The sequence below is a fragment of the Schistocerca nitens genome, chromosome 8 (assembly GCF_023898315.1).
Source record: "Schistocerca nitens isolate TAMUIC-IGC-003100 chromosome 8, iqSchNite1.1, whole genome shotgun sequence".
Classification (NCBI taxonomy): domain Eukaryota; kingdom Metazoa; phylum Arthropoda; class Insecta; order Orthoptera; family Acrididae; genus Schistocerca; species Schistocerca nitens.
Window position 1 is genome coordinate 113,408,338 of NC_064621.1, and position 15,181 is coordinate 113,423,518.

The window sequence follows — 15,181 nt, forward strand, 5'->3', positions numbered from 1 at the left end:
TATTAATAGGGACGACATAAACCATCAGAAGCCAAAGAAGCGGCTGCTTCTATAATATGAAAAATAATCACAATTCTCTAGTAAACAATAGAGTTGTCAGAGACAATAAAATGCTGAAATCGAAATAACAGGTCATGTTTCACATTGGAAAGAAGTTAACCTAATCCTCGATAACAATAGTTACTTGACAGATAGTGTGGGGGTCAAAAGGGCAGCTTTGACTCAGAATGTCCCAAAGATGAAATTTTATATTTGCTGAGCAGATGAACGCATCGATTGAGAGACACACGCCGCCTGGGTGAACTATGCCGTATGTAGAGTCCACAAATGACACAGAACTACACGTTCATCCCTGTGAATATAATTCGTCTCAAAATGTATATTGACTCACGTTATGATGCTGCCGCAGGCTCGCCAGGTCGATTACACGAGCACCCGCGCGCAACAAACTAAAAAGGCATAGGACCATGCTGGTTAAAATAATGTTCATACTCCTACGGAATATGGATCCCTTCTTTGTAGATAACATGTTGGCTTTCTTTCAATTTTGATGTTAAAATTATTTCAATACCGACATACATTTATACAAAGAAAAATCGGAGAGAATGGAATTAATGATACTCAGATTCCTTGCGTACTAAGAGCGGTATCCTGCAGTCTGGTCTCTGATACTGTCATTGAGAGAGAAGTTACTATTTTCATCAGAATATGTTAAAAATCTGAATGCCTCTTTCTTCTCAACGACATGCAAAATGCCCGCCGTTGCATCAGGCCAACTTCATCTTCGTACAGCAGCGGCAGTATTTCCATGGTGGGCACGAGACATTCGACTTCTGCTACTTGCCTCCTTGAGTCTCGTTGCAGTTCTGTTGATCAGTTATTTGGACAGGGGTGAGTGATAACGATCATGATGGAATCCAACAAGCTTAAGCTACGAGAGCTAATAGCGCTGGGGCTGCAAACCATCACCGGAGTCGCCATGTGGTGAGAACATGTCGCAGCCACGCCCTAATCCCCTTCGTCGTTCTCCCGTGGTGTCAGTGCTGCCTCTGATCTCCCTTATTTCGGTCGCAGTCATTCCCCTACAGTGTCACGGGTGAGGAAGTACACTACTGGCCATTAAAATTGCTGCACCACGAAGATGACGCGCTACAGACGCTAAATTTAATCGAGAGGGAGAAGATGATGTGATATGCAAATGATTAGCTTTTCAGAGCATTCACACAAGCTTGGCGCCGGTAGCGACACCTACAACGTGCTGAAGTGAGGAAAGCTTCCAACCGATTTCTCATTTTCTCATACACAAACAGCAGTTGACCGGAGTTGGCTGCTGAAACGCTGTCGTGATGCCTCGTGTAAGGAGGAGAAATGCGTACCATCACGTTTCCGACTTTGAGGAAGGTCGGATTGCAACCTATCACGATTGCGGTTTATCGTATCGCGACATTGCTGCTCGCATTGGTCGAGATCCAATGACTGTTAGCAGAATATGGAATCGGTGCTCAGGAAGGTAATTCGGAACGACGTGCTAGATGCCAATGGCCTCGTATCACTAGCAGTCGAGATGACAGGCATCATATTCTCATGGCTGTAACGGATCGTGCAGCCACGTCTCAATCCCTGAGTCAACAGATGGAGACGTTTGCAAGACAACAACCATCTGCACGAACAGTTCGACGACGTTTGCAGCAGCATGGACTATCTGCTCGAGAACATGGCTGCGGTTACCCTTGACGCTGCATCACAGACAGGAGCGCCTGCGATGGTGTACTCAACGACGAACCTGGGTGCACGAATGGCAAAACGTCATTTTTTCGGATGAATCCAGGTTCTGTTAACAGCATCATGATGGTCGCATCCGTGTTTGGCGACATCGCTGTGAACGTACATTGGAAGCGTGTATTCGTCATCGCCATACTGGCGTATCACCCGGCGTGATGTTATGGGGTGCCATTGGTTACACGTCTCGGTCACCTCTTGTTCGCATTGACGGCACTTTGAACAGTGGACGTTAAATTTCAAATGTGTTACGACCCGTGGCTCTACCCTTTTCGATCCCTGCGAAAACCTACATTTCATCAGGATAATATACGACCGCATGTTGCAGGTCCTGTACGGGCCTCTCTGGATACAGTAAATGTTCGACTGCTGCCCTGCCCAGCACATTCTCCAGATGTCTCATAAATTGAAAACTTCTGGTCAATGGTGGTCGAGCAACTGGCTCGTGACAATACGCCAGTCACTACTCTTGATGAACTGTGGTATCTTGTTGAAGCTGCATGGGCAGCTGTACCTGTACACGCCATCCAAGCTCTGTTTGACTCAATGCCCAGGCGTATCAAGGCCGTTATTACGGCCAGGTTCTAGGTACTGATTTCTCAGGATCTATGCACCCAAAATGCGTGAAAATGTAATCACATGTCAGTTCTAGTATAATATATTTGTCCAATGAATACCCGTTTATCAGCAGCATTTCTTCTTTGTGTAGCAATTTTAATGGCCAGTAGTGCAGAATTTAGTCCCTAGTGACACTGCACGTTGCCCGCCAGTCTCACTAGCTCATGTTTAGTAGCTTTTCAAATTCATGTTTACCTTTATCAGGGTATTTAAAGTCAATTTCTGAATTGACTTCTGTGCTATATCAGTAAGATGCGAAGGTTTTTCTCGGAGATGTGTTAAGTCCTGATTTTCATGGGTATGTGCGAGAGAATAGAAATCATTTTCATCCAGTGATTAAGACACAAAAGAGTTACAGACACCGGCTGCGAGCGGACATTACTCGGAATCAATGGAGAAAGTTGAATATTAATGTCGGACCGGAATTCGAACCTAGGTCTCCTGCCTACTAAGCAAATGCTCTGACCACTCTGCTATCCGGACGTAATGGTCATTGTAACTGCATGGACTGCCCTAGAATGCGTCCTGTCGGATCGAAATTCTGAACTTCATCCACGCGCTACTTCTATAGTACCAGCGCAGTTGCCATGACCAAATGGCTCAGAGGCTATTTGATCCAATAAAGTTCTCATAATAAAAAAATAAAATAAAAAGCGGTCAGAGCATGTGTCTAGCAAGCAGGAGGCCCAGGTTAGAATTCCGGTCCCGCAGAAATTTTCGACTTTCCCCGTTGATTTGAAGCAATGCATGCCCGCAGCCAGTGTTTGTAATTTCTCAGTGCCCTAATTGTTAATACATGAACTTTTAAAGTATATTTTTTTCATTATGTGTTTTAACATCTGTCCAGTCCCCCAGCCTCACAAATATTCAGTTTGCAACCGCTTGTAAGTAGAGACGAATTCCACAGTCTGAGCGATTAAGAGTAAGATCTAAATTACAGCCTGGCACTCCACTTAAACGGGAGGAGTACTACACCAGCAAATCGTAACCGGGCTTCACTGGATGTGATTATCACTCCGCCTGCATTGTAATGTGATGTTTTTACCACGCACACTACGTTGGCAAAACTCCAAAGATGTTTCAGTAAGAATTGAAATCCCACGACTGTATATCGTAATTAGCCTTGCCGGAATTCTAGACAGCGTGATTTGAACTATATAATCGAGCGACTGTTACAAGATTATCTGCTGCGATATAAATAATCGAGTTAGTACTAACATTGATAAATCGGAAGGATACGTAAGTATAACTGACTAACACCTTAACACCTTTCACTTCACACAAGAAATTGCACAAATCATGAAATTCTATACACTTAACGCAGATAAAAGATGATATTATTGAATATCAGTTGACTGATAGTATATGCCATTAATTCGTGTACAATACCACACCCAGGACACACAATAAAAATTATAGAAAAACAACCCATAATAATACCATATCTTGAATATTTTTTGTATACGCTGTTATGCATCCTCAAAATATTGTGCGAAATGCGCACAATTGTAATATTAATCCTCCAGAGCTGATCTACATTTCAAACTATACCATATGTATTCTGAAAGTACACTTTGGAGTACGGTTGGATGGATTTTCTCTGTGAAGCATTTCTTGCAGAAATATCTCCTATCTCGGTTTTAAGATAATACCCATTTTCGATTGAACAGTGACACAATTAGCAGCATATGACAACGAAATTCTTCATCGTGGCTACGCAAATTGGCTTCCAAGAGAACCGAAGACAGGAAAGCTTTCAAATGGTGTCAGAAGGAAAAGAGCTTTTAAAGTGGATCGAATAGAAACAAAAAGCAGATTTTTTTTACGACTATACTCACCCACAGTCGATCCGTCCACCAGGCGGCTGCTTCAGGGTTGGTGAAGTCGACAATGCCAGCGTTATTCTTCCACCACGTGTGAGTGCTTCCCTCGGTATTTGACACAAAGTATCCGGCAGCCAGCGCCTCGGAGTAATACGGCTCACACCCTTCGAGTATAAACGGATGCACCCAGAGTGTTACACGGAATCCCAGTGCATGGAGATCGTCAGTAAGGGCTTTCATGTCTGGAAACTTGTTCGGATCAAACGTAAGACTGCCGTAACATACCTCCCAGTACTCGTCTATTTCGATCTGGCTGTAGTTGAATCCATTGGCGATAATCTCGTTAGCAAGGGCCCTCAGATTCTGATCGCTAACATCAGCGTGGTAACGATTTATTGTTGACCAGATTGGTTCCGTGGCCATGCGTTCATCTGGGGTGGCTGTCGGCTTCCCCAGGTAGGCCTGTACGGCGTACTCATGGGCCTGCCTCGGACCGTCCAGCAAGCACAAGTCATAGTCCATAAGGATGTCTTGTCGATGTTCTGGATAGGGATCCGCATTCTGAGCAACGAAGCACAGTCTGTTCAGTGACTCTTCGGTATTCTGGTCGATGAAAAGGGGGACATCAGTTTGAACGTAGACGAATCTCCCGTCTGAGAAAAGCCAGTATCGCGCAGCAATACCGGCATGGAGGTCCTGGTCAGTAACGTAGGGGTACTGGTCGTATACGGTGTTCTCAATAGGCCACACCTGTCTGGCTGTCTCGATCCCACCGTAGATGTGGCTGGACAGGTGGTGCTGACAACTCCTCAGTACCGAAGTAGAGGCGTTCACCCACTGCCGAACTGTGAAACATCGGGCCGCTGTATCTTTGGGCTGGATCACCACTTTGGAGTGGCCGAAGTCGTAGTGTTCCCCATTGACAAGGCGCTCGTGCACTGGAGCACGCAACCGCTCGCCGCCCTCAGCTACGATATAACCCAATTCGACTTCACGGCCACCTGTAACATAAAGGAAACCGGTTCAGCTTGCAGATAACCATGTCCTCATGTAAAAATGTTCAAATGTGTGTGAAATCTTATGGGACTTAACTGCTAAGGTCATCAGTCCCTAAGCTGACACACTACTTAACCTAAATTATTCTAAGGACAAACACACACACCCATGCCCGAGGGAGGACTCCGCCGGGACCAGCCGCACAGTCCATGACTGCAACGCCTAAGACAGCTCGGCTAATTCCGCGCGGCTGTCCTCATGTACAGCATTGTAGTGAAATTATGATAGCTAGGAAAAATCGAAAGGGCACTTGTTTAGGGTTTATCGGTAAACATAAGCCACCAGTATTGTAATCCCTATGCGAACTAAGTTCCCCACGAACTAACAAACGTGCAACATTTTACTGCAGTGTGCAGAACTACACGCATTATTCGGATAAGTCTTTTAAACATAATTCCCGACGATTACTTAATCGTATCTGCTTCACAAGGTTATAATTCTTATTTTATTGATAACGTTCTCCAGAAAAATAAGAGACGAGAAATTGTTCCCTTTCCGTATGCGGACCATCATAAACTACTCACAACTGACAAAATTTGTATGTTACCCACATTTGAACGATGTTACCAGAAGAATTAAAAACCCACCGTTTCAGACCTGCATTTCATTATTAAAAAAAAGAAATAAAATACTATGCAACGTAACTCAGCGTAAATTGGCGCGACTGGGACGTTCTGAAGCACTGTCATACAGTCAGAGCCGTGGCATATCCATATAAAATGAGTGTGTTTGGATTCATAAGGAACCAACTGCTGAGGTCATCTGTCGCTAGACTTACACACTACTTAAACTAACTTATACTGAGAACAACACACACACCCATACCCGAGGGAGGACGCGAACCTCCAGTAGGAGGGACCGTGTAATCCTTGGCATGGTGCCTCTAACCGCGCGGCCACTCCGCGCGGCTCATCCTTACATTTTTTACAATGTGACATCGTTCTTTCAGGTAACAAAGATGCGGAGATGATACCACTGTGAGCTGCAGAAATGTATAAGCACACAACACACAATGCTAATTTCGTTTCTAATCAACACAATTTCCTTTCTACTTCCTTTTTAAATTTAGTATTATTTACTCATACGAAGGTTATACGTTTATTATGAACACTGGGCCGCCGAATGGAAACCACAGTGGATTCCTGATGAAACTTGCACAGATGTGTTGGACAGTGTCTAGTATTCCCGTCAATCTCGTCACGACGCTCTTTTCAAATCTGAGCCACAGTGAGCACCTAAAGAGGCCTAGATGTGTACAAAGAGATTTCGCCTGATTCCGTGCAGCCCACACAACGCAACTCTCATACATTTCCTTCTTCATGACGACTCTCCACCGCACAATGCAGGAGGAATGAAGGCAGTCTTGCTGCGTTTTCGATGGGGTGTCTTTGATCACCCACCATACAGCCTCGACTTGACATCCTCTGAGTTTCATCTCTGCTCAGATGAACCGCTTGCTACGAACATGGACAACAAACTGCAGACCATCGTATAGAATTTGCTGAAAGAACAGACGTCTGCCTCGTGTGACGGTGATACTGGAAAGTTGGTACAAGGCTACGACAGGACGTCTGAGTCGGAGCGGCGAATATGTAGAGAAGTAGCTAGAAGATGCACCTGACTGTTGCAAATAAAATGTTCTTTAGTTTCAGTGTGGTATCCATTTCGCAACCGATCGGACTTTGACAGCCGAATAGCCCTGACCTTACATGCCTCTTCCTCATATTGTTCGTGTGGTGTCACCAATTTAGGTTTTATGACGCCGACGTGATACTCTACAGACTCCACGCATTCACAAACCCAGATCTTTATTTATCTGCCCGAAAACAGCCCAGATCTTTGTAGGTGGTCGGAAGATTATTTCAACATAATGTCTTTTTAAGTATCTTCCTAATTTCTATGAAATAGCGCCTAAAAATGGAAGGAACACCCTGGATTAGGACAGCTTATTTCCTCCACTTGATCATGTGAGTGGCCATGTTTCTTCCTTCTTAAATCTGTGCTAATTTGATATGTAGAGTATCCATTATCAATGAAAATATATTTTAGATATTCCAGCTCCTTTGTAAGGTGGTCTCTGTCTGACACAAATTCTTCCCGATGTACTAAGTTCGGAGGACGTTCATACACTGAGAAGAGTAATGGCAGCTCGTGCATGAGCTCAAGTAAATCGAATGCCAAAATAAACCATCAACTTTCCGACTGACTAGGTCACTGAAATTTTAGACAACCACCTCTTTGTACTTGCATTATAAACAGGATATTTTTGCGGATTGAAATCATATTTTGTAATAATCGTGCCTGTCCTTCCTCGCCATGGGACCAACTTCATCCTCATATCTTCTTCGTTGATCCATTATGGATCGTGGGATGACGGCTGGCATGAACTTCTTGATGCAATAATTTACCCACAGCCGTATGTATTGTATAAATTTATTTTATTTTATGAACTTCTATGTGATACCAGTTTCGGCATTACATTGCTGCCATGTTCAGGCCCCACTCGTCATAGTCGTAAAATCGCTATACATGGAAGTGTCGCCTGGCCACCAAGAGCTGTTGCAGGACGATTTGATTCAGGGATCCATTTATATGCCTCCTCCCGTGTATAGCGATTTTACGACTATGACGAGTGGGGCCTGAAGATGGATGGCATCAATGTAATGCCGAAACTGGTAGCACACAGAAGTTCATAAAATAAAATAAATTTCTACAATACATACGGCTGTGGGTAAATTATTGCATCAAGAAGCTCATGCTCATATGGCGAACATTCTTTTGGGTTTTGTTCCGCCGAATCGAGTGCCCTTCTTCGAAATCTTCCAAAATGTAACGACAGGAGCCTAGGCAGAGGGGCTCGAAGCCTAAAGTGGGACAGTTACGCAACCAGCGGAAAAATAGTCCTATAAGGAGCACAAAAAAGGCGAATATGTTTCTGTTTATTAAAAGACTCTCACTGAAAATCGGGGTACCAGCTGCCTCATTGTACCTATCTCAGAACCTTTATAAGTGCTCCCAAATGTTTTGACATGGCGACATATTCGCACTCTTTCTGTCATGTAACTCAACTCTCACACCCACTAGCTCCCCAACCTGTAACTCGCTCATATCCACTGGTTCTTCGTCATAAGTCGCTCACTCCCATCCACTCTCACTAGTTAGGTCTCACCCACTCATTCAGACAGACTCATTGTCATTATCTCTTTGTGTCTTTTTGTCACTGTCCAATCTCTTCCCCTGTCTCACAGCCAGAGTCTACTTAGTTCTGTTCTACTAACAATCTCTCTCCTCACACTTCTTAGTCTCCCTATAGCTCTCTCTTACTACCTCATTCATTTCTTCAAACCTTAGCTGTATCTTCCTACAGTCACTATCTTTGTCTTCCTCCTTGTCACTGTCTCTCTTTATCACTGGCTGTCACCCACTTCCACTTTCTGATTCTCTCTATTCCTTTCTCATTGGCACTGTCTCTTTCACTCTTTTCTTACCAGTGTTCTCTCACTGCCAGCTATGTTTCAGTGCCACTGTGTCCCTATCATTCGCCCACACTGTCATTGTATCTTTCGCCCTTTCTATACCAAAACCACTGTCAGCAGTCTTTCAGTATTCATTACTATTCCGTCTCTTTCCCTCTGCCAGTACGTTTCTCTCATTGTGGAAGAGCTCGGATATGTGTCCAAGTTTCCGGGAAAATTTTTGAAGGTGCTTAGGAAGGTAGAATGAAGTAGCTGGTACCTCACTCTTCAGTCAAAGCCTTTTAATGAACAAGAGCATAGTCGCCACTTTCGTGCTCCTACAGATGCATTTTTTCTACTGATTGCTTTCTTTTCTTTGCTACAACGTGGCATGCCACTCAGTAATATTTTGATACTTTACTTATATGAAACTGAAATAACACAGTAATATATAATTTTACAACTCAGGCTGGATATTACGTGCACACATATTTTGCATATGCTTCACTACTGCAACAACATGGGAGTCCGAGAACCCTTTTGGTGATAAGGGAGACACTTGACAGTACATGTTTCCTTCCTATGTCAGTTTCTAAATCACGTCTTCGCCTCACACTGTCTTTTACTTGGGTATTTTACGTGTAGAAGTAGTGTACTTGCTTTACTTTTCATATCAGGAAACCATGTCACAATCTTTCTACCCAGTATGGGGCCACGTCCAAGACATCTTTCTTGTCCAGCCATAAATCGTCGGGGTTGCACCTATAAGGGCAGTTTGGGCAGGCGAGCAGATGCTCCATGTCCTGCACAGAGCCACGGTCACTCTTACCATCCGTGGTTACAAAACCCCACCAAAGGAGTGCAACTTTAAAGCTCTATATCCTTGAAACGGATAATGCTATCAAGAACATTTGCAAGACTGTTCTATATCGGAATCTTAAGAGTATAATATAAAAGTCAAAAACTATTTACTTTGTATAGCTGTCTTGGAATCTACGTCTCGGTTATAGTACTCAAAAATTATGTTTCTTCGGTGTTTTTCGATAATGAGAAAATGTTACTGAAATCGGGAAGGTGGCAAGATAAATACCTATAGAAAATATCGTTAAAGTTTGAGGAATTTGCAGCTGTGATTTATTTTTTAGCTTTCGCCTCAAACCGAAAGTTACATTACAAGTAAAGTAACTTTAACCTGTGTATCTCGGAAAGTGATAAATGTATCGGGAAAACTATCAAAGTTGTTCGAGATCGGAATCTTACGAATATATCTTACAAATTACAGCCATTTTCTATTCATAGCTGTTCTGAATTCCGCTGTACGGTTGTGCACCAAGAAACCATGTTTCACAAGTTTTATGAGTTGCTCGATTTGCCTAAGCCGGAGGAAGTGTGTAATATGGAAAAGTTGACCCTGTAAGACGGTCCATACGTGTGGTATACAAATTGGCCATTAGCTCAAAGCCTATCCCAAACACTTGACCCCCACCTTACAACCACCAAAATAGCCCGAGGTATGAGACCGGGAAGTATCCTGTTCTTATAAGTGACGTTTTGGAACATATTAGGTAGCACACGTGCATCAGTAACTCATGATTGCAAAATATCAACACGAATTCCTTAGAGAAGAATGGAAAAACTGTATATAAGATAGTCAGGTTGCGTGGGATAATCATGAGAGTGCTCCAGCTCTAATAAGAAATCACACCCCAACACTGACTCTATATGTGGGTCCAGTGTGCCTAGAAAGCAGACTGGTTGGCTGCATGCCCTAAACTGTCCTCTTTCTGACCAACACACGCTCAACACTGGTACACAGTCAGAACCAGCTTTCATCAGAAAACACATCTCCAGCCTGCCCTCCAATGAGCTCTCGCTAATGGTGTGAATTGGGGTTAGTGGAATGGACGCTACAGGGCGCCTGGACCTGAGCTGTTCTTGAAATTACCGATATGTAACTGTTTGTTGTGTCACTGTGGTGCCAACCGCTGTTCAGATTAATTCAGAACGATGCGTCAGAGCCATACGCCAAACACGACGGTCTTCCCTCTTGGAAGTAACACGTAGCAGTCCTGAGGCCAGTCTCCTCACGACAGTACCTTTTCGTGACCACTGCTGCCAGTAATTATGTACAGTGGCTACATTCCTCCCAAGTCTTCAAGCAGTATCGCAAAATGAACCTCCAGCTTCTCGTAGTCCTATTACGTGTTCAGACTCAGTGAGGTTTTGATAAGGACGTCTTTGTCGCCTTAAAGGCATTATTGAGTAACATCAACTCACCACGTCTCAAAAATAAATAACACTCACGGTCGTTACAGGGAGTATTTGAAGCAAACCTGATTTTTATCCTTACACTGGTGGTACTAGTGGTATTCTTATGCGACTGGCGCGAAATCTGAACAAACGTCATCTTTCAAGTGCAGGAACACACCTAGCAACTTCCATTTAGGTTAAAAAACTCCAGATGTTGTGATATTTTTCCCGTCAGTGATGTAGTATGTAATATAATATTTAATACGAAGACAATAATCGTAAGTCTCTCCCTGCACGAGAATCACAGCATTTGTACGAGTGCACGACGTAGACACATAGTGACATATGGAAGTTTGCTCACATGGCTCAGGCGATTAAGGCGACCGCTCGCGCAAAGCGGAAATCCGGTTCGAATACCGGATCGGCTTAAATTGTAGGTGTCACCAGTATATTCTGCAGCTAGTCTTATAACATTCGCATTTGAGGATACATTCCTCATCTTATTTTATCAGTTTTCAGTTATTTTTCTAAGGGGTTACTATTAACTATAGGAAATGTAATAAACACTATTTGTGTGGACTCTTGCTGATTATAGTTTCAGAGGCCAGCACCGATGGATTTTATTTTGTCCTGGGAAAGCGCTGCTAAGGAGATAGCGAGGTTGACAGCAGAGAGGAGCCATCACAGGAGCTCCTCTGAAGGCGAACACTCACCCCTGTGGGTCAGTATCAGGATGCGTCCGGTGGTCTCGTCGTAGCGGGTGTTGAGGCCGGTCGCAGCTGCGTCTGGCGCCACCAGCAAAACACACAGCAGTAGCAGCGTCGGGGTCGCCCACATTGCTGCAGCAGACGAGCGCGGAAAAATTAGCTTACAGCTGAAGGCTACGTGTAGTAACGGGCACATAACAGCTTGCACTGAATATGTCCCACACACTTGTCATTCAGTGATGGAGCACGTGAGGATACACGGCACTACTTCCGCGATAAATGTGCTGAGAGACATGAATTAATGCGTTTCGTATACTCGCAAAATAAATTCTTCTCTAATGTTAGGTTGTTGTTGTTGTGGTCTTCAGTCCAGAGACTGGTTTGACGCAGCTCTCCATGCTACTCTATCCTGTGCAAGGTTCTTTATCTCCCAGCACCTACTGCAACCTACATCCTTCTGAATCTGTTTAGTGTATCCATCTCTTGGTCTCCCTTTACAATTTTTACCCTCCACGCTGCCCTCCAATAATAAATTGGTGATCCCTTGATGCCTCAGAATATACCCTACCAAGCGATCCCATCTTCTAGTCAAGTTGTGCCACAAATTCCTCTTCTCCCCAATACCTCCTCATTAGTTATGTGATCTACCCATCTAATCTTCAGCATTCTTCTGTAGCACCACAATTCGAAAGATTCTATTCTCCTCTTGTCTGAACTATTTATCGTCCACATTTCACTTCCATTCATGGCTACACTCCATTCAAATACTTTCAGAAACGGCTTCCTGACACTTAAATCTATACTCGATGTTAACAAATTTCTCTTCTTCAGAAACGCTTTCCTTGCCATTGCCAGTCTACATTTTATATCCTCTCTGCTTCGACCATCATCAGTTATTTTGCTCCCCAAATAGGAAAACTCCTTTACTACTTTAAGTGTCTCATTTCCTAATCTAATTCCCTCAGCATCACCCGACTTAATTCGACTACATTCCATTATCCTCGTTTTGCTTTTATTGGTGTTCATGTTATATCCTCCTTTCAAGACACTGTCCATTCCGTTCAGCTGCTCTTCCAGGTCCTTTGCTGTCTCTGACAGAATTACAATGTCATCAGCGAACCTCAAAGTTTTTATTTCCTCTGCATGCATTTTAATTCCTACTCTGAATTTTGCTTTTGTTTCCTTCACTGCTTGCTCAATATACGGATTGAATAACATCGGGGAGAGGCTACAACCCTGTCTCACTCCCTTCTCAACCACTGCTTCCCTTCCATACCCCTCGACTCTTATAACTGCCATCTGGTTTCTGTACAAATTGTAAATAGCCTTTCGCTCCCTGTATTTTACCGGTGCCTCCTTCAGAATTTGAAAGAGAGTATTCCATTCGACGTTGCCAAAAGCTTTCTCTAAGTCTACAAATGCTAGAAACGTAGGTTTGCCTTCCCTTAATCTGTTCTCTAAGATAAGTCTTAGGGTCAGAATTGCCTCACGTGTTCCAATATTTCTACGGAGTCCAAACTGATGTTCCCCGAGTTCGGCTTCTACCAGGTTTTCCATTCGTCTGTAAAGAATTCATGTTAGTATTTTGCAGCTGTGACTTATTAAACTGATAGTTCGGTAATTTTCACGTCTGTCTACATCTCCTTTCTTTGGGATTGGAATTATTATATTCTTCTTGAAGTCTGATGGTATTTTGCCTGTCTCATACATCTTGCCCACTAGATGGTAGAGTGTTGTTAGGTCTGGCTTTCTCAAGACTGTCAGTAGCTCTAATGGAATGTTGTCTACTCCCGGGTCTTTGTTTCGACTTACGTCTTTTAGTGCTCTGTCAAACTCTTCTTGCAGTATCATATCTCCCATTTCATTTTCATCTACATTCTCTTACATTTCTATGATATTGTCGTCAAGAACATCGCCCCTGTATAGACCCTCTATATACTACTTCCACCTTTCTGCCTTTCTATCTTTGCTTAAAACTGGGTTTCCATCTGAGCTCTTCATATTCACGCATATTCATTCATGTAGACGCCCTAAATTCCTTCTCGTACCTTTATAACGGTCAGCAGGCAGTCTATCTTGAATATCGTTACGAATGTCATCTATATCTTTATATTCCGAGAAAATCGGTATCTGGGCAGTCTACCAACAACGGACGTTATCAAGAATGGGACTTCCACTGGTGGCGTATCGTCTGTACACAATCCTTCACCGAATGTTATCTCCGATACGGAAGCGGTGAGATACGGTTATATCGCATTGTACAAGAGCCAGCTGTCCGTAAAATTAACGTTATTAACGGTGCTCTCCTTACATCTGCATTCGTTTCTGTATATTATATTCACGCATAGCTCTATGTAAATTATAACATTAAAAAGCGTATTCTGTAGCAAATAAAATTTACTGAGATCGTAATGCACTCATGGTTCTATCAGAATTATCCAAAACAGCAAGTAATCGAAAAAACGTCCTGTTCATTAAATCCTTCATTATATGACTGTAAACATTGTACCGGTCGATCAGTTCCTAGACGATAGAAATTCGCTCCCTGGACATTCGAGGACCGTGATGTAACGGTTCTTATCCATGAAAGATATCGTTCCCTCGAGAGGTTCTTTGAGCGTACCATGAAGATGAAAGTTGTGCCTGGTGAAAGATGTGGACCTGCCGAACCGTGTATCCAAGTTTGTGCAGCCTCGATCGAAATTTTAGCGTCATTTCACCACGGCTGAACACGACAATGCATTTTGTTCAGCTGCCGCCAAAATTTCATGGTGAACCTGCATGCGGATTATAATTTTTGCCACCGAGAATCGTACTGTCTCACGTGTTTCAATTTCGGAGTACGTTTCTGTCCGCCGCGCCTTTTCAGTCGCGCACTGCATGATGCACCTGTTGTCCGTACCACCACTGAACGCTGGTCTCAGCGTGGGATGACGTGTCGAACTTACTGCTTGCAGACTACGTACACTGGAGCCTATAGTTTTTTTGTAGCTATCGATTATAGGCAGGATCGTGACCTATACGATTCTATATTCGACTGCGACCAATCTTTTGAGATTCGTATTCTGTGATTGGCTTGGTTACTACCCGAAAAATTTGCATCAGGTTAATAACCTCTTATGCAAGAGTGGAGCAACATTCTACCATTCAGTACCTGAATTTCGTTGACTACTCTCTGAAAAATTCGTAAGAAACCATTATGCAATAATGAAAGTAACCAAAGTAAGTCTTATACCGTCTTAATGTATTTGGCCATTAATAACTACGTGGCAGAAATATTTTCCTAGATGAGTCTTCTACAGGAAATTAGTGTTTAGTTATAAAATGAGTAATGTAGGCCATGTTCACTTTCTCTACACATTTTTAATGCAGCATCTGCTCATTAAGATGGAGATATCATGAGTAATGGACACCTTTTGTGTACACACAAAGCTATTTCAGAGTACATCTTCGTTTCAGTAGAACCTCCCTGCTTCTCATCGAGCGACGTCGT

The 15,181-nt window shown here is 43.3% G+C and overlaps 1 protein-coding gene across 1 annotated transcript in view; it reads right to left on the minus strand.

The window, feature by feature from the left end:
• Positions 1-15,181, minus strand: part of LOC126198846 (myogenesis-regulating glycosidase-like) — a 32,786-nt gene that overhangs the window by 15,094 nt on the left and 2,511 nt on the right. Inside the window, exons 2-3 of the mRNA XM_049935432.1 lie at positions 11,695-11,820; positions 4,236-5,221 (exon numbers count right to left, since the gene is read on the minus strand). Of these exons, the coding sequence (XP_049791389.1) occupies positions 4,236-5,221; positions 11,695-11,818 (1,110 nt within the window). The 5' untranslated portion in view covers positions 11,819-11,820. The remainder of the gene's footprint in view (positions 1-4,235; positions 5,222-11,694; positions 11,821-15,181) is intronic.